Source organism: Paramormyrops kingsleyae, chromosome 1 (genome assembly GCF_048594095.1).
Source record: "Paramormyrops kingsleyae isolate MSU_618 chromosome 1, PKINGS_0.4, whole genome shotgun sequence".
NCBI classification, from domain to species: domain Eukaryota; kingdom Metazoa; phylum Chordata; class Actinopteri; order Osteoglossiformes; family Mormyridae; genus Paramormyrops; species Paramormyrops kingsleyae.
Window position 1 is genome coordinate 29,099,011 of NC_132797.1, and position 25,143 is coordinate 29,124,153.

Genomic DNA, 25,143 nt, shown 5'->3' on the forward strand with positions numbered 1-25,143 from the left:
CTGTGTATTTTTCAGCGCATGGTTGAACTTAAAGTCTGTGATCCTGTACCGCAGACCTGTAACGACACTCAGAGACCGTATGATACGGTCACGTCCCCAAACATACATTTATATGGGCAGATTCGAAGAGAGAACGCGATGCATTTAATCAAAATACCTTTTGAATGTGCAAATGACCTAACGTCACCAGACTTTGATTTTTTTTAATGTTATGAAATGTGATATTTGTTCCTGAAACGGTGTTTTCAAGGCGTCTTATGAAGGCAATCAAACAACTTTCTGGGCTGTTTGATTTGATAAAAGCATTTTATTATGTTGTCCTGTGATAGACAGGTATCCTGTCCAGGAGACACCCTTGTCCAATACTGTCTGGAATAGGCTCACATCCCACCCCCTAAATAACCCTTCCTTGGGTAAGTGACTGGCAAATGGGAGGGATTTATTTTTACATAATATGCATATTTACACTAAGATACTGTACATAAGACAGCAGTTAGGTAAAATAAATGTTTAAATATAAATATGTAAATGTATCGCAGTGTATAAATATGGTATGGAAGCTATACTGTACATGCATAGCAGCATGAAGATTCTGCAGCTGTTTTTGAGGATTAGTTCACTGTGGTTGGGGACTTATTTTATGTCTCTTTGCCCCTAAGTTTGGTTTTGTGGTGATGAGCACTGGGTTATAGAGGTGAAATGGACCGATTTTGTCATTTTGGTCTGTTTCACTGCTCAGAATCTCAATGCGACATGAGTCAGCCACACATAAAGAGATCAGACGTGAGGCGTGGTCAGTCCACTGCATGCAAGGCACAGTGGGGCGTAGATGGGTATTTCACAGTTTGTTGCTGTTTGGCAGGCCCCACCCGGGGACTGAGTCTTCGCTGGAATGCAGTGGCAGAACTCTGTAAGGTGTGACTGTTTGCGGTCGTGCGCGGTGTGCCACACTGGCAGAGAACCTGAGCAACGCTCCTGTTTGCTGCGTGCAGTTTCGCTTCTCCTTTTGCTTGCAAAAAAAAATCCTCTGTGTATGGATGGCGCTTAACCCACTATAGCCTGTTTATTTGGACTTTATGGCCTTCTTAAATGGGCTGGACAAACTATATCAAAGTTTTATTCCTCGGATTTAAGTGTTTGAAAAGCCACAGTTGCGGAGAGTTCACAGGAATCTGCAGGACCTCAGCAAGTGTGTTTACGTGACGTGTTTCTCACTGCAATCTCCCTTTTTAAATGCCACACATAACCGCCCTCTTGCTCTGGAATGAAGCAGCCTCAGGTCGACATGCCCCTGCTTGCTCTTCCCCATCTAACACTCATTCTCAGGTTTGAGTCTGTTTCCCGTCCCCCCACACAGCTGGCCGCCTGGGGGCTGTGTCTCCTCTGTCGGGGGGTTAGTGCAGCTCGCCGCCTCTGACAGCAGTTTGTTTATTATTTTATACATGGCGCTTTAGAAAACTGTAGCTTCCCCCTGTGAGTCGTCACGGTCAGTCCCTTTTTCCTTCCTGTGTCTGGAGGGACAGGTGGGGTCACGTCAGCGACAAAACACAATGTGTCACTTTCCACCACAGATGTCTATCTAGCAGCTCCCTGGGTGATCGTGGTGGTTGTCTGCAGGGCAGGAGAAGTGAGACCTTCTCCCTTACGACTTGTGTTTCCAGGGTTCACTGTAGGTTGATTTCTGCTACCTTGAGGTACTGCTCTGGTGGGGGGCTTACAGGCCATGGCCCCTCCCCAGAAATATAACGGGGATGACAGACCACTTAGGAAGGAAGCTGCCCCTCACCGTTTTTCTTGGCCTTGTTCTTCATGACGGGAGAGTGAACTTCCTCGATATGGAATGGCTCAGCTTTGTGTAGCTTTGGGGCCCTGCTATACTAGCCCGGTGATGATGCCCCCCCCCCCCCCCACCACCTGCCATTAACACCTAGCTGGGCAGAGTACTTTACACAGCTGGTGTTTTTAATCTGCCTCTTGTGTATGTCAGGGAGATGTCATCACAAAGCAAACTACTTCAAAAAACACCCTCAGACCTCCTGCAGGTCACCTGGCAGTTCAGGTTGTCTGATTTTAAGCAGTAGGTTGCTGGTTTGAATCCTGTGGGTTTGGCTTTGTGGTGTTAATGGTGACCGTTATAGAGGAGAAATGGACTTTAATATTCATAAACATGAAATATTTTCATAGTTGATATTTTGTCATGTTTCATAAGTGTTCAATTATGTGATTGGGATCCTGCCACATCCAGGTAGCTGCTTCGGACATTTTTCTTTCTCTCATTTGGTCTGTGCCATGATAGAATGTGGCTTTTTCTTATTAGCTAAAGAATTGCATAAAACATGCAATGTTGGCACCAGAGTGAGGCAACGGCTGAGTGTGAGAAGCCCTGGGTGAGGCTCCACCCCTTCTCCCTCGGACAGGCTGTTCATCTCTATCGTAACCTGTGTAACTGTATCCATCATGGAGGTGGGCAGAAGTCTGTGATTGGTTGACAATATCTGATTGAAGTATGGTTCAGCGAATCAAGTGCAGACCTTTGTAAAGTGAGTTGTAATTCCCCAAAAATGTTTTCCCCAGTCAATCCCTGGAAGCTCACTCGAGCTGCACTTGCACCAAATTGTCCCCTTTGACAGCTTAATGCTTGTTATGCATTATCTGCCTTTCTTGTATGTCGCTTTGAACAAAATCAACTGCCAAATAAATAACTACCAATGTAAGAGACTCTCCTGTTCTATACCTCAATTTTTGGGCAGTGTGGTGTTTTAATGTTTAGTTTTAATTGGAATATCAACACTGTATCTTTCTATCAGATTCATGAGGTTTCCTGTTTCACTCTGTGGGAACTCGTGAAAGATCTTAAAGTTACCAAAGAAGAGGATCATTCTGGTATGTTCAATAAACCCACACTAAGCCATTTTGCAGGTTGTGCAATTACGCTCTGCCCTTGCATCACCTTTCTTCATTAACAAAAGTTTAATTGGCGGCAAGCTTTGTAATGCAGGCCTTGTTAGTGTGTGCCTCTAGAGTGGAGGAGCAGGAACCTACCAGCTTGGCTCCCGAGCCAAAGCGTGATCACGCTCAGTGATGCCGACGTCGTCAGGAAGCCACCGCATAAATGCAGCATGGCTGTGTTTTTGAATAATGGGCGGATCCCCCTGCTTGTCCTATGTTTAGCTGATCGCTCATGGTGATCTGTACACAGCCATCCTTGCCCTTGCCAAGGCTGGGTTTTATGTCGTCTGACCTGGCTTCGTTTAATTTGGATGCTCAGTTCCTCACTGGACCTTGAAGGTCTGGGGAGGTAGCCTTCTTTAATCATTTTTTTAAACTCCCCCCCCCCCCCCCCCCACCCAAACAAAGGGGTTTTCAGAAGGTTGCATCATGCTGAGATTCGGAACGCAGGCCAGGCGGGCGCAGATGGCCACCCGCCGCAACGGCGGGGTGTAAATCAGGGATTTTCAATAGCTGGCTGACAGGTCAGATGGAGGCACGCTTTGGTTTGTCCCCCCCCCCCCCCCCCGAATTTCCAGCATTCAAAGCAAGAGACCCCAAAGACTAGCAGCCTCCCACCTTCTCCTGTGCCTGGATAGCCTCATATTGTCCCTGAAATCAGGAAGAATGGGCCACACGAGACATTTGGTGCATCCTTGATGCTGCAATCTGCTTAGGGGTTGGGAACAGCCAAGAGGTGGTCAGGCATCTGGTACAATTAAAAATTTTTTTAAAATAAATGACCAACATGTAGTTTCCCACCCTGATTCCACTGAATCCCTTTCTGGTGGCTAGTTCCCCCCTCCCTCAAAGCCAGGGGTCCCCATGTGGATCGATACTCGCCAGACAGCTGGCCCTGACTGGGCATGTGGAAGAGTGTCTGCCCAGCTGTACCTTGGTGGGTCATATTAGACCCCATGGCACCACCTTCATGTGGCTGTAGAAATGAGGGTGTAAAATGGCCCTGGGATATGGAGGCTATGGGCAGATCTGATATCCAGTGCTGCTTCTTCCTCTTATTTGGAGTCATGTAGCTACTAGTGAGTTTCGAGACATCATGTCCCCACCTCATTCTGTAAGGCTCAGACCTATCTGGGTAGCTGTGGTGCGTCTAGCGAGTTTCCTTCCAAATCTATTTTATTTTTAAATATTGTTTTTTGCGGACAGTGTGTAACTTTACTGGCAGCTGACTAACTGCAGTGTACATCTCTGCCAGCTGGAACCCCAGTCCCTCTGACTCAGTCCTTCCGGTGGGCCGGGTGGGAGTTGCTGATTTTATACTTTTTTTTTTGTGTGTGGGGGGGGGGGGCAATTTCATTTTGGCTGTGATTTCCTCCCCCTTTGACCTCTCTCCCTGGCATATGAGGGTTGTGTTGGACGACTTCCTTAGCATCACAGTTTGGGTCCGGACGGAATGGTGCCTCTGTTTAGGGTAACGAAGACGTGGGTTTCATTGTTGCTGATCAGCTTGGCGTTAGCCTGCTGACTGTAATGCAGTTTTAGTTATGTGGGCTTCCGATTCCCACCCCTCCCCCAGGATGCTGTAAAGTTTAGAATAAGCCTGTGATGCTGCACTGATGTTGCCACTGTGAGTAAAACCAGCATAGGTGAAGAGGATAAACAATAGTGGTGATGGGATGCAGCAGTCTCTGTGATCTGGCCTAGTGTTGGTGTCTTGTCCTGATAGCCACCTCGCTGGCAGCTTGTAATGAGTCTCGACTTTGGAAGTCCTGGTTCCTCATATTTGGCATTTGGGAGGGGGGGTAACCTAGCATTAGCATTAGTCATCGCCTTTGTGTTATATGTAGATTTTTGCTTTTGGAAATGGGTCTTACGTTTAGCATTGGACCTTGTCCTGGTTTGGGTGCTGTGCTGATCACTGGCAGGGCTTCTGTATCGCTACCCCCCCCCCCCCCCCCATCTGTGTTGTAACAGAAACTGCACGCCAAAGTACACCTTGTGGTTAATTATTACCCGGCTCAGGTAGTCTTTTTGACAGACTGATTTATATGTATGCCTGTAATAAGACTTCAGAATGTTAGTCTGTCTATATGCGTGACTATATATGACTACATTAAACATGGATTCTTTGTGATGAAGATATTTTCTGTATCCACTTTTAAATCAGGCAAAGTGAGGACGGGGTTGTTGCCCTGGGTCACTTTTCCCCTCCAGGCATGGTGTCTTCAGGCATGAGTTTCACCATTTTAGGAGTTTAGTCACGGAGCTCTGCTTCAGGTCATAAGTTGGGCTGTCACCAATAACCAAGGTTGAGATCCTGAGCAGCCCCCTCCCTTCCAACGCCCTTATCTCTGTAGCTTGCAACGCTCTGTGAATTGGTTGTTCATTCTGACCCTCTCCACATTGAATTTCACCTAGGGCTCTGTCCTGCTTGCTCTCTCCCTGGCTTCTCCCTTCACCTTCTCACAGTTTGCCCTTGGAGATTAAATGATCATGCTTCATTGGGTAGCGTGTCGGCTGGGCCTAAACTGGCGTTCTGGCTGTCCGCGTCGATGTGACAATAGTCTTGGTGGATCCGAACCACGTCTTCCCTCATGCGCTCTGCGTGGATTCCCTAATGCTTGGCCCTGTGAGTAGCTGTAAATGATGCGGCAGATCGTAGCTCTTCTAGTACGTCGTGAAGAGAGTATGGAACAGAAAGGAGACATTTTCTGTGGCTTTTAAAAACTTGCATTTTATTTATCTTTCTATGCTGTCAGGGAGTGAGGATGCTAGAACTGTTAACGGGCTTGTGTACGTCCAAAGGACTGGGTGATCACAGCCCACTGGTTCAGCCCACCTTCCTTCCAGAGGCCCTGAAAACACATCTGTTATATCACTCCTCTCTGGAGGAGGAGCCAAAGTGTTGTCGTTTTCCTGTGGCGGTAGGAGACATGAGGATCCGAAACCCACGGTGGGCATTGCTCACTAGTTTAACCCATTAGGACCCAATTGGCTGATATGGTCGATGTTTCAATGTACAGCTTCAAGAGGAAAATGACCCAAACTTTTTTTTTGAACCACACGCACAAGTAATGGCGTAATAACAACATAAGTGTTCCAAATCAGTGTGGCAATGAGACGGCTACTGGTTTACCCACTTCTTGTTGGTTACGTTACTTGGTCTATGTTATCTCTGTGACCCTGCACACCACTTGTTTGTCATCTCCTCAGTTTGGTTTCATACCCTTTTCGCCATCATAAGTCGCCACGTATAAAGCCAGCAGCCGTAATAGCCGAGGACCTTCACTGGGAGTTTCCCCATTCCCCATTTCCGACTAGCTAGTGCTTCTGCTTGGGTCTGAAGCCCCACACTCTTAATTAGCGCATTTTTTAACTGTAATTATCCAGCACCCTGAGTTGCCCAGTAACGCGTTCGCTCTGAAAGCCTGGCACCCATTAAAAACATCCTTCATTTTTATTTGGCTGCTTTGAAGATAACTCCTCTCCTTCTTAACTCCCTAATTGGCTTCCTGTCTTCCTGGCTGATGTGTGAATTTGATTTACAATTTTATACATATTTTTCCCCCGGACCTAGGGAAATCAATCGCAAAATAAGGTCCAATCACATTATCTTCATTGTTTTCTGTACCCCCCCAACCCCCCACAATTACACGCACATTACATCAGTCCTCCTTTTGGGGTACTTCTTTAAGTTCTTGTTGATGTTAAGTTTCGCAATGCTGCTGGTTTGGCATGGCGCCGATCTCGGGGACAGCAGCCGCAGACAGTCATGTCTGATCACATGGCTGTGTTCCTGTCCACTCAGGATCTTACATTACAGGAATTCTTTACATTCTTTGGAAGCTGCCATCTGCCGCCACCTTTGTGACCTCCCCCGCCTCAGACCCTTAGTTCTCGGAGGCTTTTCTGACTTACTTTGGAAGGTTTCACCTCCAGCTGCCTTATGGGTGAAATGTATTTGCCTCGCAGGATTCCGAGACAGCAGAACATCTTCCTGGATCTGGATTCCAAAACTGTTGTCTGCAGTTGGATTATCCGTGAAGGGAGTGAAGGAGCCAAGACTACAGGGCTTCTTGCCTTTATAGCTCCATGCTGTTTACACAGTTATAATTTTAATTCAATTTATTTGGTAAACACATCCATCCAAAGAGAAAACATGGTCAGACAATCCCTGGAATTTGAACCAGCTACCTTTCCATCATGGGCATAGAATGCTAACCCACCGAGTCACACATTGTCCCATAATTATGTATATTTTGCTGCTTGTCCTGTAATTACTCAAATGACTTGTAATTTTTATCCAGCATATAGACCCAGATGATGGATCAGGTTACACGAAGCACCTTCTCTACTTCAGCTTGCTGGTCTTTAGGTCTGCAACTGTTGCCATTCCCAACCATAACACGACACTCTCTGATCAACATGTGCTGATTTTTGCCTTCTTCCACCCCCTTTCCACAGGCCCAGGACAAGAAGGCGGCTCTGGAGGAGACCAAGGCTTACACCACGCAGTCCTTGGCCAGCGTCGCCTACCAGATTAACGCATTGGCCAACAATGTGCTGCAGCTGCTGGACATCCAGGCATCGCAGCTGCGCCGGATGGAGTCCTCCATCAACCACATCTCCCAGGTGGGCCTTTTCTTACAAAGTCCACGTGGAAATGCAGCCCCCTGCACTGCTGTGCTTCTGGACAACCGCAAGTTGGACAGAAAATTAATGTATTGTACACATTCTAATGTGTTACCGTAATGTACCTAGTTTGGCCAGAAGTATGTTTTTGGCTGGTCAGGAATAGAATCAGAGGGACAGCTGCCCTTTCTTCTCTGAAGAGATGGATGCCTTCCTCCTTGAAGGTTTTTAAAATCCACAATCTGGTAGTCTGGTGGGTGGGGGCAGGAACCTGGCTGCATTTACAGTCTCCGTGGAAACAGTTTGAGGAATCCCAGACAGACATGGATGTGTGGCAGGCAGAAGCCTCTTTCAGCACTGTTTCTATGTGTGTCCTCGGCAGAGCTCAGCTCCTGATCTCCCAAGAGTCTGGTGTCTCTTTTTAATAACAATAATTTCCAATATACAGTCTGGACAGTAACCTACTTAGCTGTTTGACAGCTGTTTTAGCTCATAAGATACCATGGATTTGTTGAATCCCTTGACGTCTAAAGTGATTACGATGATGGTCACCATCATACTGCTTCTCCTGGTGTGGGTTGCGGTGGGAATGTGCCAAGCAGGTCAGAGACCATAGCTCATCCTGCAGTATCCACAGATGTTTTATGCTTGGTCAGAGAGAGAAAATCCCCCCCCAATGTGTCCTGGGTCTGTGCCGGGACCTCCACCCAGTGGGACATGCCTGAACAGCTCCCTAAGAAGCCTTCCAGATGGTGTTCATCTGTAGATATGAAGTTGCAGCGGCTTTATTTTGATAAAACTGCGTTCCAGTATATACCCGCATGAAAGGTACCAAGAGTAATCTGCCCCGGACAGTTGGGTTCCACCCCTGAGCCCGGCCTGGGGATGGTGTTCAGCATTTGAGATCACATTATGGGCTCACCACCGATAAGGTGAAGGGCTATGTGGATGCCAAGCATGAATGGAAAGGACCCAAATCCATCTAAAATAACTCTATAAATGTGATATATTAAGTAACAAAAATGATTCTGTTGTGAGTTGGGCCTCAGTGGAACGACGTTTGGCTTTGCTAGCCTTTGAATCCATTAAGCTATGTTTTACAAAGCATGAGTCTGTCTGTCTTGTCTTGATGCCCCATATGTGAGGAGTTTTAGTGGGTCGGAACACAAGGCAACGACTTGCCGTCAGAGCAGAATGGCTGTTTGATTCTGAAGGTTACAGGCACGTTTGCGTGTGACGGCGGTATCCATGGTGATCTCGAGGTCGGTGGAGGCCAGGGCTTTCTGGGAGATGTTTGCCTTTCATCTGCTGGCCTCCTGTGTTAATTGCTGTCAGACGATGCTCCATGTCCGGGGATGACGACAGGTTCTCCTTTTGCAGAATAATCCTTAATTGCCTTTGTTGTCCACAGCCCTCTGCTTTGTTCTGTTGGCTTAACTTCAGCCCAGCGAAAATGAATATAATTAAATGAACCCCAGCCTGGTAGCTTTTTAAATTGCTTTTCGTAATGGTGGGTGCCATCCCCTTCTGCCTAACTGTTAGAGGCTGCCGTGTACCAGTTTCTTCCTGTCTAAGGCTACAAGAGCAGAACAGGCCCTCATCTGACCCTCCACCCTGTGACCCATGCTGTGACAGCACATGCCTGCCTGTCAGCTAAAATCTACCCATGCCTGTCACACTCTCTAAGAGTGGGATTTAAAGCCCTTAAAAGTTTGTTTTGTTCACTCTTTTCCTGATATTTACGTGCTAATGAATCCCTCTCTCTCTGGCACCATCTGAGTGTGTGTGCCTGGTCATCCCTATCTGGGTGGTTTTGAGAATGAGGCCGTTAACTTAACATTTAACAAATATCAATCAATGAAATGGACCCTGAATGTGGAGCTGGAAGGCTGGTGTCTTGTGCTGGGTGTTGGCGCCGCCGTGCCCATTGTCCAGCTGACACTGCCGCCTCTTTGGATGTAGGGCCTGGTAGCCCATCCCTTTCCCAGGGCACTCCGCCAAAGCCCTGGGTCGCCAAGTGTCTCCCCTCTTTCCACAGCCCGGCTGCCACAGGAGATCCGCTGTGAACAGTGGGGGCTTTGTTTACCCCTCCATGGGATGTATGGTGAGGAGGGGGTCAGACTTAAAGCATTGTGGGTGTGTCTTGACTCTGTCACCTCATTTTTTTAATATCCGCTGGGGATTTTTTAGTGGGAATTGGGGCTGGGGGAGAGACCTCTGAAAAGATACAGGTTCTGGGCACCTCTACACAGTTGGTTTGGGTGACATTGTGTGACATCACATGTCAGCCCCTCCCAACCCGATGATAATGGCTGTCACTGGCTCTAGCGCATCTGGGAGCTGCTTAATTGTACCTGTTGTGACGGCTTGTACGCTCCAATATTGGGAATTCCATTTGCTTGCCATGCCAATTAGGAATATGTTTTGGCATGGTGATCTTGTGACCAGGTTTAGGTAGGTATTTGATTGGTCTACAGAACCCCTGAGGGACATTCTGAGAATAAGCGACAGGTCTTTCTGACAGTGCGAAGGAAAAGCACAGACTGGTAACCTGATTAGTAAATGAAGCAGTTTCAACCTGGAGAACGGATTCACATGGAAACCAGTGACCACACACAGCCTGTCACAGGGCAGCTGGAGATCACCGGACTTCCTGTTGGTAATAGGAAGCTGGTTTTGACATTCCTCTGGTCAGCAGTCGGTTATCTAATGCTGCCTCACTTCCAGTGAAATCGCTCTGCCCCTGTGTTTGTGTAAACGTGTAGATGCCACTCATAGATGAAGAACAACCAGGCTTTGGTGTCGGTCCTCAAAGCCGGTGGTTGACTGTGACGTGGGAGGTGGGTGGTGGGAGTCAGGCCGGCTGTTGTGTTGAGGGTTAGGTTGGCGTCTTGGCCTCTAGCCCACATTGGCGGACTCACTGTGCTGGCCTCCTGGTGACTTTTGGAGAGCTTATGGTTGGTGTGTCACCGCATGCTTGGATTTCCACTGTGACTCACCGCTCCCTCCACCGATCCTCGTTTTAGTTTGGAAAGGTTGACCAATGGTCCCTGTGGTGTCTTCCCTGGAAGCCCAGAGTCATCACACCAGTCGTTCATCAGTGTTTCTTCAGCCAAGATGTCCGTCTTCTACAGGAAATCCTTTTCGTTCAAGAGAATATCGGCTTGAGTTTCCTCTCTCATGCAGAAGCCAGGAAGTCTACGTGGGTTTATCTCTCCTTCATTCTCGTCACCGATGGACCTCTGCAACCTTCAGGTTCTTGAAACTGCTGCCAATTTTTTAAAATGTGAGTCATTAGTTGGCAACACCTTAACAGAACAAACTCCTTGATTCAAGTCCTGCGTTCATTTGGCCCAGCCATTCTGTCTTGGCTTATATTTAATGATTTCTTTGCTGTGAGCATCAAATCCACAATCTTCCCAACCCTGGGAGCCCTTCAGGAGCAGCGCAGATCGCTTAGCCCCCTCTTACTGGCAGCCGCTAATGCTGCCGTTGGTCATTTCAGGGCATTTGTAGCGGCTGACCCCTCCCTCTCCCAGCCCCGACCATCTTGCAGGGTTGGACCATCCCTGAGGGCTTTTGCTTGAAAACACATCCAGGAAGTGGGTGGAGGGGATCCTATTTGCGCTTGCTTTTCTGGCTCCTTATTTTATTTGCCATTGTTTTGTGGGTGGGGGTGGGGGATACCACCGTCACACACAAAAGGTGCCCACCTTTTCCCTCCTTACTTTGACACTAAATCAATTTATTAATCTTACTATTTTTCATTGTGTAAGTCCAGATGAGCGTGAGGAATTGTGGCTTCTGAACCTGGCATCCGGAGAGCTGTTAGTGTGGGATTTTGTTGTCTTCCCTTTGTTTTTTCTTCCCCTTGAAATGCTGATTGCTAAAGGAGGCACGTTCTGGATTAAAATTTAAAATCTGACAGGCCCGCCCCTACCCATGAAAGTCGCCTCATGCTTCTTAAACCTTTTGCTGTCTCTGCTTGTTTTTGAAGCCTCCTGAGAGCTGTGTTAACGGGGTCTCTGGTGGGGGGTGGTGTTTGGGGGGGGGGGGGTTGAACAGATGGACCTTCTAGAACGTTCAGCAGGCCCCAGGGCAGCGAAGCTGTGAGGTTGTTTGTCTGCCCTGTTCCCGGGACAGAGGTGTGTCTCTGCTCGGCTCAGCTGCAGACAGTCCCGAGGATGTACCCCCCTACCCATGAGGGGGCTGCCCCTCATTCGCACCCTCAGCCTCGCTGCTCTCGTCATGGCAGGAAACTGCCGTCATCGGTTCCACCCTGTCAGTTGCTGGAACCCCTGGGTGTGACTGCGTTCCCCCTTAATTTTTTTTTGTGTGGGTTTTTTTTTTTTTTATTATTTTTTTTTTTTTATAAATGTTCTAAAAGTGCTTGTGTTATTTTTTACCCATCACCATGTTTTGCTTGCCGGATTAACTGCACCATGACATTCAGAGAGCGTTACTCAAGCTGTAAGCATTTTGCGATCCTGTCTCCCTGGAGAGTGCAAGGCTACACTTTGCGGCAGTTTCTGTGTGTGTGTGTGTGTGTGTGTGTGTGTGTGTGTGTGTGTGTGTGTGTGTGTGTGTGTGTGTGTGTGTGTGTGTGTGTGTGTGTGTGTGTGTGTGTGTGTGTGTGTGTGTGTGTGTGTGTGTGTGTGTGTGTATATATAATGTATGTGTGTATATACAGATGGGGGGGGAAATTTTTTTTTTATATATATATATACACACACACATACACACACTCACCTAAAGGATTATTAGGAACACCTGGGATTTTCACGCACAACCATTTCTAGGGTTTACAAAGAATGGTGTGCAAAGGGAAAAACATCCAGTATGCAGCAGTCCTGTGGGCGAAAATGCCTTGTGGATGCTAGAGGTCAGAGGAGATTGGGCCGACTGATTCAAGCTGATAGAAGAGCAACTTTGACTGAAATAACCACTCGTTACAACCGAGGTATGCAGCAAAGCATTTGTGAAGCCACAACACACACAACCTTGAGGCGGATGGGCTACAACAGCAGAAGACCCCACCGGGTACCACTCATCTCCACTACAAATAGGAAAAAGAGGCTACAATTTGCACGAGCTCACCAAAATTGGACAGTTGAAGACTGGAAAAACGTTGCCTGGTCTGATGAGTCTCGATTTCTGTTGAGACATTCAAATGGTAGAGTCAGAATTTGGCGTAAACAGAATGAGAACATGGATCCATCATGCCTTGTTACCACTGTGCAGGCTGGTGGTGGTGGTGTAATGGTGTGGGGGATGTTTTCTTGGCACACTTTAGGCCCCTTAGTGCCAATTGGGCATCGTTTAAATGCCACGGCCTACCTGAGCATTGTTTCTGACCATGTCCATCCCTTTATGACCACCATGTACCCATCCTCTGATGGCTACTTCCAGCAGGATAATGCACCATGTCACAAAGCTCAAATCATTTCAAATTGGTTTCTTGAACATGACAATGAGTTCACTGTACTACAATGGCCCCCACAGTCACCAGATCTCAACCCAATAGAGCGTCTTTGGGATGTGATAGAACGGGAGCTTCGTGCCCTGGATGTGCATCCCACAAATCTCCATCAACTGCAAGATGCTATCCTATCAATATGGGTCAGCATTTCTAAAGAATGCTTTCAGCACCTTGTTGAATCAATGCCACGTAGAATTAAGGCAGTTCTGATATATATATATATTATTTTTTTCCCATCTGTAAACTGCTGAAGTAGCTTGTAAATTGACAAAACGATCCATCCGGAGTGTTTTCTGGCGTACGGCCATGTGGCATATGAGGATAAAGCCTCATTTCCCGTGGCTCGTAAATTCCATTCTTTTGTAGTTTTCTTTCGCTGGTGTGATTGACCTTTGACCCCTCACAGACGCGTGTAACTCGAGTCTGAGCGTGCGTGTGCCCAGCCGATCGCCGCAGGCGTGCGTGGCTTACACCAAATCACAGGTCCAAAACCGTGACATGGGAACTGTCTCGACTGACACTTTAGGCCAGAAGTCTTGTCCGAGAAATCTAAAAATGGCCTCACGCAAACAAAGCCCTAGATTGTTGGAGATCAGCTCAGAGTCCTGTGAGGCTCTGTGTCGTCATGTGACCTTGGCCCAGATGGAGCCGCTGAAGAAGTTCCGTTTACTTGCTGGGGCGGGGCCTTGAAGTCCCTGGGCATCCAGGAATGGGGAAGTTTCCCCAAACATTCCGCAATCTCCTGCCCCCACACACCCACCCTCCAAGGGGATAGAGGTATGGGGGTAGGCTTGGGAGGGTGGGCTGGGAGCTGGACTGAGATGAGGATGGAGTGGGCTGAGGCAGGACAGCTGCTGGAAGGCCTTGGCAGTGCTGGTATGGGGACGGCAGCTGCTGGTGCCCCCCCCCCCCCCCCAGCCCAGTAAGCTTCCCTGTGGAGGAGTGGGGCATTCATGATGTCAGTGTTGCTTGGAATTCTGGGAGGAGATGAATCTCAATGGCCGTGCCATTTAAGAACTTGATATCTCCCCAGAATTTTAAATCTCAAGTGTGTCTCTTCGCTGTAACAAGGAACATGTTGTACTCTCAAGAGAACAGTTAGTTGGTTTCACATTTTCCCCCCAGGATTTCAGTATCTTCTGGACCCATCTACCTTTTCATTCACAACAAGGGTTCATGGGAAACGGGGTGGACAGTAAGCAGGTATCAAAGGACAGAAACACTTGAGCAAATTGCAGCATGAAGGACAGGCTTTCCTCTCCACCTGTGAGGAGAAACGCACCCACCTAGATCTAGATCTTTCACTTCCTCCTGCTTCTAGCTGTGCAGATGCTCACTGTGGGTTTGGCTTAACCCTGCTGAGTGCGGAGGTGTTTGAGGGGAGCCTGGGGCTGGTTGGCATCCTCCCTCCCCATGTGTCCCTCCCCAGAGCCTCTTTAGTATACATTTACTTTTGTAGCTCCTGTGTTGTAGCTGGCTTTGGTGCATAGGCTGGCTCAGATGGGGGGGGGGGGGGGGCGGCATCCCACCTCCCTTCTGAGACTGTCATTTACATGTTTCTAGGTGAGCTCTTTTGATTCCTCAAATCGAACTGCCACCTTATTCCTTTGCTCTGGGTGGGGTGGGTGCAGGGTGTGTGGGTGGTGTGTTCCAGTTCAGTGGCTGCCATTACAGGGGTGTATGTCTGCAGCTGTGTCCCATGGAGGTCTGTGGTTACACCCAGTTATGTCACTGGACTTCAAGAGTGTGGAGGTTTGTTTTCAGTCTGAACTTCCTAGTAGCTCTGAGTTGAATGGATAGAGTCTGGCTGTCTGGTAAAGTGAATTTACCCCCACCCCCCACAACAGAAGCAAACATTAACTGGGTTATAGCAAATTGGCATGCCAGGTCACTGATAGGAGGTGCATATCTGCACGCGAGGGCGGTGGGCGCCAGGGCCATCAGTCAGTGGTGAGACCATGAGGCGTGTTGAGGGATCTTCCCGTCTTGAAGAGACAGTCATAATTTCTCTTTGAGCGCCGTGGTGCTTAATGAGACTTGGTGAGGAGCTGGCCTCGGCATCGAGCGGCCCTGCCTTAACGTGACTTGGTGAGGAGCCGGCCTCGGCATCGAGCGGCCCTGCCTTAACGTGACTTGGTGAGGAGCCGGCCTCGGCATCGAGCGGCCCTGCCTTAACGTGACTTGGTGAGGAGCCGGCCTCGGCATCGAGCGGCCCTGCCTTAACGTGACTTGGTGAGGAGCCGGCCTCGGCATCGAGCGGCCCTGCCTTAACGTGACTTGGTGAGGAGCCGGCCTCGGCATCGAGCGGCCCTGCCTTAACGTGACTTGGTGAGGAGCCGGCCTCGGCATCGAGCGGCGCTGCCTTAACGTGACTTGGTGAGGAGCCGGCCTCGGCATCGAGCGGCCCTGCCTTAACGTGACTTGGTGAGGAGCCGGCCTCGGCATCGAGCGGCCCTGCCTTAACGTGACTTGGTGAGGAGCCGGCCTCGGCATCGAGCGGCGCTGCCTTAACGTGACTTGGTGAGGAGCCGGCCTCGGCATCGAGCGGCCCTGCCTTAACGTGACTTGGTGAGGAGCCGGCCTCGGCATCGAGCGGCCCTGCCTTAACGTGACTTGGTGAGGAGCCGGCCTCGGCATCGAGCGGCCCTGCCTTAACGTGACTTGGTGAGGAGCCGGCCTCGGCATCGAGCGGCCCTGCCTTAACGTGACTTGGTGAGCAGCCGGCCTCATGCATGTAGATGCTCCCGCGTCCGCTTGGGTTTGCCCTCAGCTCTAAAATATGGCGTTTCAGTGATATAGGGTAGGGCTGGCATCCAGCCCATGGTATTCCCCTGCAGAATTCCGGGAAATGCTTCAGGCTATATTCACTCAGTAATGTGTAAGGTACAATGGATGGATGGACGGATGGTTGGATGGATATTCTTTGGATGGAGTCCTTGAAAACGTACATGAAAGAACAAACTTGATATTAAAAGGTATAAGCCTGTATTCAAGGTAAAACTCATGAGGCCATTGTGTTGCATTTTCTTTTTATAGCTGTTTTATGACCTGTGGTTTTACTCTGCCAGCATTTGTGTATGTTATGGGGCTCAGAAGTATTTGAAGAGTGTATCTGTCTGTTTGTATGATTTAGTCACTGTAACATCCCGTATACCCCCAGCTCTCTACATGTCATGTTCAAGCCCTGTTCTCTCATCCAGACGGTGGACATCCACAAAGAGAAGGTGGCCAGGCGAGAAATCGGCATCCTGACCACAAACAAGAACACGTCCAGGACCCACAAGATCATCGCCCCCGCCAACGTGGAGCGGCCTGTGAGGTACATCCGAAAGCCCATCGACTACACCGTGCTGGACGACGTGGGCCATGGGGTTAAGGTGAGTGCTTGGGGAGTCACGCCACTTAGCAGCTAACATGCTAAATGCATCTTTGCAATCCTGTTGACCTGAAGATTTTTAACATGCCTCTATATTTCGGGCTGAAGCTTTTTTTCTGAAGCTCTACTTTATTGAACCTGGACTCAACAGCAGTTAGTTTCATAATTGAATATTTTTTTGTTCCTTTCGCATTTAATTACACAGTCTCGTGTCCACAGTAAGACCTTGTAAGCTTTTAACTTTGTACATTTATTTCAGGGTTTGAATATTTACTCCCAAAAAAAAGATGATGCGATAGCTAATGGAGTCTGCATCTCGATAACGGGAGTCTGGTTTGCCTGCCACTCGCGGAACCAATCTGTTGTCGTTGTATTGAATTAAGCGGCCAGGCTTTGCCCGGGATGGCCGTTTTATGGAAAGATAAGCGGCGGTAATGCCAGTGAGAGCCAATCACAGGTCAAAAAGGTCTCCGGAGAAGATGGATGCTTATTGTATTGTCTCTTGTAAAAAGTTTGTATGCATGCATTTCAGTGGTATCTGGGAGTGCATTCCTAAATTAATGAAAACTGTTTTACTAAATTAAGATGAATCTGTCCCTAAAACGTGGACTGGAAATATTGGCTGATGCTTTGGTGAGGTAATGTGATCTTGTGTAGAAGGATCCCCTTCGAGCAGAGCTGTAGTGCTGGTGTGTGGTGTCTATGTATACCAGTGCTGGCGGCTATACCGATTTTAATGTCCTGTACGGTATGAATTTTATATACCGCCATACCATAGCATAACTGAAACAAGAGCTTTAACACTTCAGTAGGCAGCAGATGATATATTGTTCCCTGCTACAAACATTATGGATCGCTGGGCAGAGAGTATTGAGAGCATTATTTCAAAATACAGTACAGCTGTTTCAATGCTTTTCAAATTACTGTACTGTACAAATTAAATTACTTAACTGTGTATAATTCAAATGCTATAATACTATACAGTACTGTATGTAAATATTCAGTTCAGTTTAATTTATGCAGTGCATTTTTACATTACATTGTCTCAAAGCGCTAATTGTAGTTTCGCTGCTGCATCTCTGTGGCTTGTTCTATATTTGTCATTGAGAGAAAATAACTTTCTTTTTCCCGTCATGCTTTCTGTGTACGAAGCATTAGCCTAAGGTAGCTAGCCAGAAGCAGACGGGCTACCGCAAGGCAATGTAGGTAAAAGGAAAAAGAAGAATTATAGCAGTTTTATTTTTTTCCATATGTTGTCATTTTTAAAAAGACCAAAAAAGAACACCGCTATATACTGTATATACCGCGATATACAGCAAGACAACCAGAATCTTAAATACCGTGATACAAATTTTTGCTTATACCACCCCACAACTACTGTCTGCCCATCCAAAATGTTGTCAGAAATGCATATCAGTCAGAGGATAAGTGTGTGTACACAATTATACGGTATAATAGTATACCTACATACCCAGTCACCACTACACCACTGCCTTAGAGACACAGATGACTTGTCTTAGGATCGAAAGACGTTTTCCCAGCTCGTATTTAATTCTGGGCCAGCGTTGGTTATCCTGCGGGAGAGCAGAAGGAGGAGTTTCCCTCTCCATTTGAACAAGCCACTGCAGTTCCCAGTTTTAATGAGAATTTCCCCGATGTGTTAATGAATGGTCCCTTATAGCCCCCCCCCCCCCGAAGGGCTATTCCCTCCCCACTCGCAGGCCCTTCATCGTGCGGGCTGGATTTCAGAGGGGCAGCGAGCGTGAGAGTGGAAGCCAGTCTGTTCAGCGTAGATGCTGATTGAAAAACGGGCCCTGTCAGGGGTTTGACAGGCCCGGGGAAAAAAGCTTCATTTATCGTCTGTCGGCGTTTCGGAAATTACATTTCGAAATTAGCTCTATGCCTCCTCGGGAAGAACGCTTCCCATCGTCAGCTTGTGTAGGGCCGTGCCGAAAACTCGCCCGAATGCAAAAAGCCCTCCGCTGGCTCCGTCTGCTGTGTGGTGTAATCACGCCCGCCACCCCTTAGAGCCAAGGAAAGGGAACTGTACATGTGTCCTGGTAATCCTGCGAAAATATAATTCTACTTACTGAAATCCCTGCAGCCTGCCAAGAGTCGTCCAATTCAAGGATTATCAAGCCCTGCAACAGTAGCCGTGGCATTTGCAGAAGGGTTTATTTTATTCCATCAGCTCTTAAAGAGCATGGAAGGGCTGGGGTTGTTTCTAAGGTTCTGAGAAGCAGTTACATGCATTATCAATAGCAAAGGGATTAGCCTCAATGCAGACAAACTGGACCTGGAACAGTAAACATACTCCGACTGATCTCTCTCTGCCTCAGTGTGATGTTCAAGTCCACTGTAAGCTATTCCAGTTTTCCTTGGAATTGCGAGTCCTCCTCTTTGTATTCCTGTGGTCGTGGCCAAGGATGCTGCACAATGTCTCTCCACACCTTAACACGTTTACACAGAGCTTTTAACGCTTTAACAGGCTCAGCAGTTGCCATGAGACTCTCATTTTGCCTTCTGATATTAGTTTTGTCTCTAGCACCTCTGTACCCAGCATTTGGGAAGCTGCTCGGGTGGCCCCAGGTTATATGCCCTCCCTAGGGTACCACACCTGGCCCTTCCATGAAATCTAAGGCTGCCCCAGTCACACCTCGGCTCATTCTGCTGCTTGTTTTGCAAGTGTGAACGAGGACACTCCTCCCACAGGCTAGAGAGATTGTTCAACCGCCGTAAGCTGTCACATTCCTGACCTGGAAAAGGTGGCCCCCGCCCGCAGGGGGGTGTGGGAGCGTCCCTGAACCTGTCAGGGCCGGTTCTGCCAGGCGTTGTCTCCTAGGCTCTGAGCACCGGTGCGTCAGGCTGTGAGCAGCTGAATTTCCCAGGGAGGTTTTGCAAAAATTTAATGCTAAAATGTATCAAGTGGTGATTCAGAGGAAGTGCTTATTATGGCTTTTATGGTTTATTTTGGATGTGCTTGGATCTCATACCTATATGGACTTTGAACACTGTGTCGTCTGCCCCACTCGCCTACTGTCTTCCCCATATCTCAGTTGCGTTGTTTCTGCTTTATCTCCTGTCCTGCTCGAGCACGCTCGCCTTTCCATGTTACCCCTTAGTAATCTCTTTGCCGACGGCTGCTTCTGAGACGTTGTCTGTTCGAGGCCACGGCCGTGTACTGAGTCACGGCCATTCTCACGGCACCCTGGGTGTTGAGTAAAGCAGCCTGGCTGTGAGCACCAGGCTTCGCGTTTGTGTAGCGTCGCTGTAATGTTTAGATGCCCTGCTGGCCCTTTAACACGAGTCACTGCTGCTTTTATGCACCGTGTTATATGTCACCAGTGCCCATCTGGGGGGCTACAGCCAGGTCCCTGCCCGTGCCAGTGCCACCTGCTCCCTGAATTGTCAGGTGTCCTGTCTGTCTGATCCGACCTCCACCCTAAGACAATTTCTCCATCCGTGTCTCCAGGACCATTCAGAAACTTGTGAAAAATGAATGTTTACCTTCCACTGTACCTTCTTTTTTCCCCTTTCCTTTGACATGTTCTTCTTTCTTTCTTTTCTGCCCACGTTAAGTGGCTGAAAGCTAAGGTAAGTGATGTTTGACTCATGCCCCATAATTCTGTAGCTCACTTCTGCTGCTGTCTCTGTAGTGTGGCTCCTCTGCCTCTTAGTTCCTCATAGATGCATTGTAGCCATACTAGAACTGCCATGTTTCACTCACCTCTAAATGTCATTAGTGTAATGACTGTAGTCTATACCACTCTAGTAGTACCTATAAAGGCTTTTCCATATACAGTCAAACCTCGGATTGCAAGTAACTTGGCTTGCGAGTGTTTCGCAAGACGAGCAAAATTAAAAAATAAATTTTAACTTGATAAACGAGCGAGGTCTTGCAATAAGAGTATTATGTATACGCTTCGTCTGTCTAGCGTCACGTAATCTGTTTAACGACAATGCAATGTCCACATTTCCACGGAATCGAAAAGGAGGCAAAAGCAGCCGTCATTGGATGGGTTCCTTGTTAGTCACACAAAAAGAAAAAGATTCCAGTGAGCCAACAGATAGCAGTGATTCCTTTAGTTGTAGTGAAAGTTGCCCTACAAAATAACCCTCCTCTTCTCCTCTTTCGTCTCCCTCACACCATCCACGATTCTTTTCATAGGTAAAGTGCAGGTTAATTTGTTTCATGTACTTTTACTTTATATTTTGTATTAATTTTTAATGAAAATTTTGGGTTGTGGAACAAATCATGAGTTTCCATTATTTCTAATGGGAAAATTCGCTTTGATATACGAGTGCTTTGGATTACAAGCACGTTTCTGGAACGAATTATGCTCGCAATCTGAGTTTTTACTGTATTTGTATTTCCCAGGTTAAAGTATTTTAAAAAGTATAAATAACTGCATGAAACTGTTGTTCTCAGTGGCAATTAAAATTTCAATCTGATCTTCTTGACTGGGCTGTGTTGTGAAAATGGCTGGGATTCAGAATATTGTGCTTTTTTGTTAGGCTGGGCCTTGTACATTGAATTTTATCATACGGAATGAGACTGAAGATTTAGCTTGTTTCAACGTTTAATCTGACCTTGAATTATAAACAAACCCAATTTGTGTAATAAGAAGGACTGCCAGTTATTGTATAAGTGTGTGTAAGAAGTATAAGTGTTTATAAGAACAAAATGAATTTTAAGATTGCTTTATATCTGGGAAGTACCATTCAGTTATCCGTATGGGCCGCACTAAACTTTTGGGTATCACAACATTATGTCCTTGATGTTTGCATTGCAGCATGGAAGCAACCAACCGGCGAGAGGGGGAACGCTGTCAAGGACCAATCCGCCGACACAGAAGCCGCCCAGCCCGCCTATGTCAGGCCGTGGAACCCTGGGGTAGGCCGTTGCTATGGGCCGTCTCTCTGCTGCCGCTATTGTTGTGGGAATAGCAGTTTGCCTGGTGTTGATCAGAGATGCCCGATGGGCCAGCGAGTGGGGGGGCTGTGGCTGGTACCTGTTAGGGTAGCCAGGCTCGTGTGTGTGTGCGTGTGCGTGTGTGTGTGTGCGCGTGTGCTGAGCACAGGCTCCACACATCTCTGCAGGATGTGCTGACTAAAAATTCTAAGATGCTAATTTTGTCTGCCTTTGCTGCTGGTTGCTGGTTAAGTGAGCCCACCTGTGCTTTAAGAAGAACGGTCCGTGTGCGACGCACCAATGCACGCTCATATTTGCATCGCTGTTCATTTTGGGGACGCATTCGCTTGTAGTTCGATGCGGTTTGGATCTTATCTCCTCTCAAACCCCAATTCAAGTAGGGCTGAAAATTAACGGGGCACTTTGTTCTTTGGGGGGGGGGGGGGTGTACAATGCCCGTTTTTCCATTGGCTGTCTTTGTGCGGCCATTTTCCCGCAGCAGGAGCTTCACAAAGACGGGGAGGCTTTTTTTTTTTTTTTGGGTTTCCTTTGCATGACATCGCTGAAACCCCCCCTCCCCCCCAGACGCAACACTCCCTACAAAACCCTGGAGCCCGTCAAGCCCCCCACGGTCCCCAACGACTACATGACAAGCCCTGCCCGTCTGGGCAGCCAGCACAGCCCGGGCCGCACCGCCTCGCTGAGCCAGAGGCCCCGGACTCACAGGTACCCCCCCCCCCCCCCCACGGGCTGCAGCCTGTACGTCTTTCCGCAGTCACTCTGCTGTAGTGATGGATACGTGTGTATTCTGAGAATGCGATACCTTTAGAGGAAATGGGTTTTCTTAGCGTTGCTGCCAGATGAAGTAAACGTCAAGTAAGTCAAATGTTGTCACTGTTGGGGAAGTTACAAAAATACTCCATTACAGAAAGAGGTGGGAAAGTTCAGGTCACTTGAATATAAAGAGTCACAGTCACTCAGCTGGTTGGTTGAAACAGAACCTGGGTCTGGATTTGTACTCTCTGGACCTGAACTTTCCACCTCTGTATGTAATGGAGTATTTTTGTAATTTGCCCAACACTGAGTGTTGTTACTGGTTTTCATGTCACACTGCTTTGTGTATGATGCTCCTCTCTATCGTTTGGGGACTGCTGGGTCTCAACAGATCAGGAGTGTCTGCAATAGCCTTTTATTACTTAATTAGCTTAGCTGGTGAAAGGTGTTACAATGACTGTGCAATGAAAGGCCTCCCCCCATAAGAAACGGATCATGGATTCATGCTCCTCCGTAGTTATGCTTTTCTAACGTTAGGAGTGTGACAGCAGAACATTCATTCATTAAAATACTCATTCAGTGATTCATGAAGGATGTTTAATTGAAGGGGTTTAGCATGTCATGGGACTTGAATCACCAACATGTAAACAATAGCAGTAAGGAGTTCAGCTCTGAACGCAGCCAGCTCTGTGTGATTACAGTGTGACTGTCGGAGTGCTCTGCCTGCCCCACCCTGCCCAACCCCCCGCCCCGGCATTACCCCAGCCTATGGAGGCTGCCTCACTTCCTGTTCCTGCCATAGAGATACGAGTGCGTGGAGAGGCAGGCTGCAGTGCACTCTGCATCCGGGGGCGGTCAAACTGCGGTAGAAGAGCAGGGATCGGTGGTGATTCTCTTGGTTTAGTGTGGTTTATGAGCTCTGTTTAACATACCAGCTCTCGTTTGGAAGAGAAGAATCCTGTACCTTGTATTATTGTCCAGACCCTCCACTATTACCCTTCATTTAAATATGTCCATTTCTGCATTAAGTTTAATTGTATTACACAGTCCCTATTGTTTTATCTCTGGGTGTATTGTCTGCATTCGACTGCAGATGATCTACTCCATTTGTGCGTCATTTAGAAATGTATCCAGTGAAACACCCTGCTGGTTAGCAGCCAGGCTGTGAGTTCATTAATCTCATTTACCGCTTTCAGTAGAGCACATGTTAACGGAGGCTTTCGGCTGGCTGTGAGTTATACGCCTCGGCCGTGATGAGCTGCCGGAGGTGGCGGCTCTCCGCATTAGCGACACCGTCACTAACGACTCTCTGTATCCCCAAACGCAGTGGCAGCAGCGGGGGCAGCGGCAGCCGGGAGAACAGCGGTGGCAGTGGCAGTGTGGGAATCCCCATCGCCGTGCCGACGCCATCCCCCCCCACCATGGGACCAGGTGAGACCCGCCTCATTCTCCTTTAGCCAGGTGGAGGCGGCAGAGGGCCTGACTGCATTCGTATACCATTACTGCACCAAAATACACCAGAGAATGGAGTCAGATTATGAGATAGACTCATGCTGTGGGACATCCACCATTGGATGAAAGAGCAGCCAATCAGATTGCCCTTTGTGCCCGGCATGACTGTTTCTTTGACTTTAGAGTGAACTTCCCCTCGCCTCTGCGATGGGTACATTGCTCTGCAGGTGATGTCAGAAAGAGGAACTTCAATTCCCATCGGCTCATTCACACCCTGCCTGCTCTGTGTCGAGGGCATTTATGCAATAACATCACGACTCCTGCATTCTGGAGGTCATTTGTTTCGCTTGCTCTGCCTTTGCTTAGAGTATAATAGTGTCACACTTCTTGCTGGATGGAAATGTGATGGAGGAGGTGGCACTATTCGGTGTGTTGGCCATCACCAGGGGAACACATGGCGATATACAGGAAAAGGAAAGCACTGATGCTGAAATGGGACTTTCGGAGAGCGTGTTACTATAGCAACACCCCCTTATGTTTACTCACAAAGAAGTGTGTGTGTGTGTGTGTGTGTGTGTGTGTGTGTGCGCAGGTAGAGGAAGTATACATAAATGTAATAAACATTATGAGGCTTTGTGTTTTTTTTTTTATCATTTATTTATTTATTTTTTTGACACTGCCCAGTGCCGCCCATGTTCATTCCTTCCGGAGCCCCTCCACCTCCCCCTCCCCCACCCCCACTGCCTGGGCAAGGTCCCTTCATGGCAGCGTCGCCGATAGGTGAGCCCCGCCCACACCATGTGGACTCCGCTGGGATGATGGCGTCCCCGCGGCCGCCTTCTCGTCCAGCTGTCTGAATCGGGGTCTCCCAGGTGTCTATGGTGATATGTCTGTCCCTCTGCCACGGTGAAGTCTCTAATGGCACGCTGGCCCCTTAGATGTGGCCCCGAGCAAGTAGCATAGTAGCAGCATTGGTTGCCCTTAGCCCTGTTGGCATATCGGCAGTGGTGGTGGAATTTTGACTAGGTTTTATTGACCAGTCATCTTGATTCATGAGACTTCTCCTGAGGTTACTCACGCGGTTCTGGGGCCTCTTATACTTTCTGGGTGATTACCAGCATGATGTTTGCTTGGTGGAGGGCTCTCCTACGCCTCGGATCTCTGCCATGTGTATGTTTGGGAGGGATTTGGCAAAATGGGCTGGTCAGCTGGAGAAGGTTGTGCAACATGACACCTTCAGATCTTTCTTTCATTTCTTTTTTTTTATTTTTATTTTTTAATTTGTGTCATTTGTTCAGATGTGTTTTTAAGTCAGACAGCCAACGAGAAATCTTTGTGACAAATGCTGGTAATGTGTCTTTCTGTCCCTCCTGGATAAGACGCTCTCCCCCAACAAGCCTCCCCCCCCCCCCCCTTCTGTTATCTGTGAGTGTAAACAGGAAATGTTTGATTGGGGCGTGGGGGTGGGATTCGGCATCTCCCTGATGCCCTGAAGTTAATCTGAAAATCTGATGAGGTCTGGTCCTACAAGGGTCTGCCACGTGAAGCCCTATGGGGGGGATCTGCAAA

General features: G+C 48.1%; 1 protein-coding gene across 10 annotated transcripts in view; it reads left to right on the top strand.

The window, feature by feature from the left end:
- The window catches only part of abi1a (abl-interactor 1a), a 32,104-nt gene that overhangs the window by 1,325 nt on the left and 5,636 nt on the right, over positions 1-25,143 (top strand). For 3 of the 10 annotated variants that reach the window (XM_023823436.2, XM_023823439.2, XM_023823443.2), the window contains exons 2-7: positions 7,414-7,581; positions 16,261-16,437; positions 20,016-20,030; positions 21,230-21,330; positions 21,934-22,074; positions 23,450-23,553. In XM_023823436.2, coding sequence (XP_023679204.1) covers positions 7,414-7,581; positions 16,261-16,437; positions 20,016-20,030; positions 21,230-21,330; positions 21,934-22,074; positions 23,450-23,553 — 706 coding nt within the window. Of the gene's footprint in view, positions 1-7,413; positions 7,582-16,260; positions 16,438-20,015; positions 20,031-21,229; positions 21,331-21,933; positions 22,075-23,449; positions 23,554-24,258; positions 24,355-25,143 lie in introns of all 10 variants that reach the window. The other 7 variants (XM_023823437.2, XM_023823440.2, XM_023823444.2 and 4 more) reach the window with 5 other exon arrangements.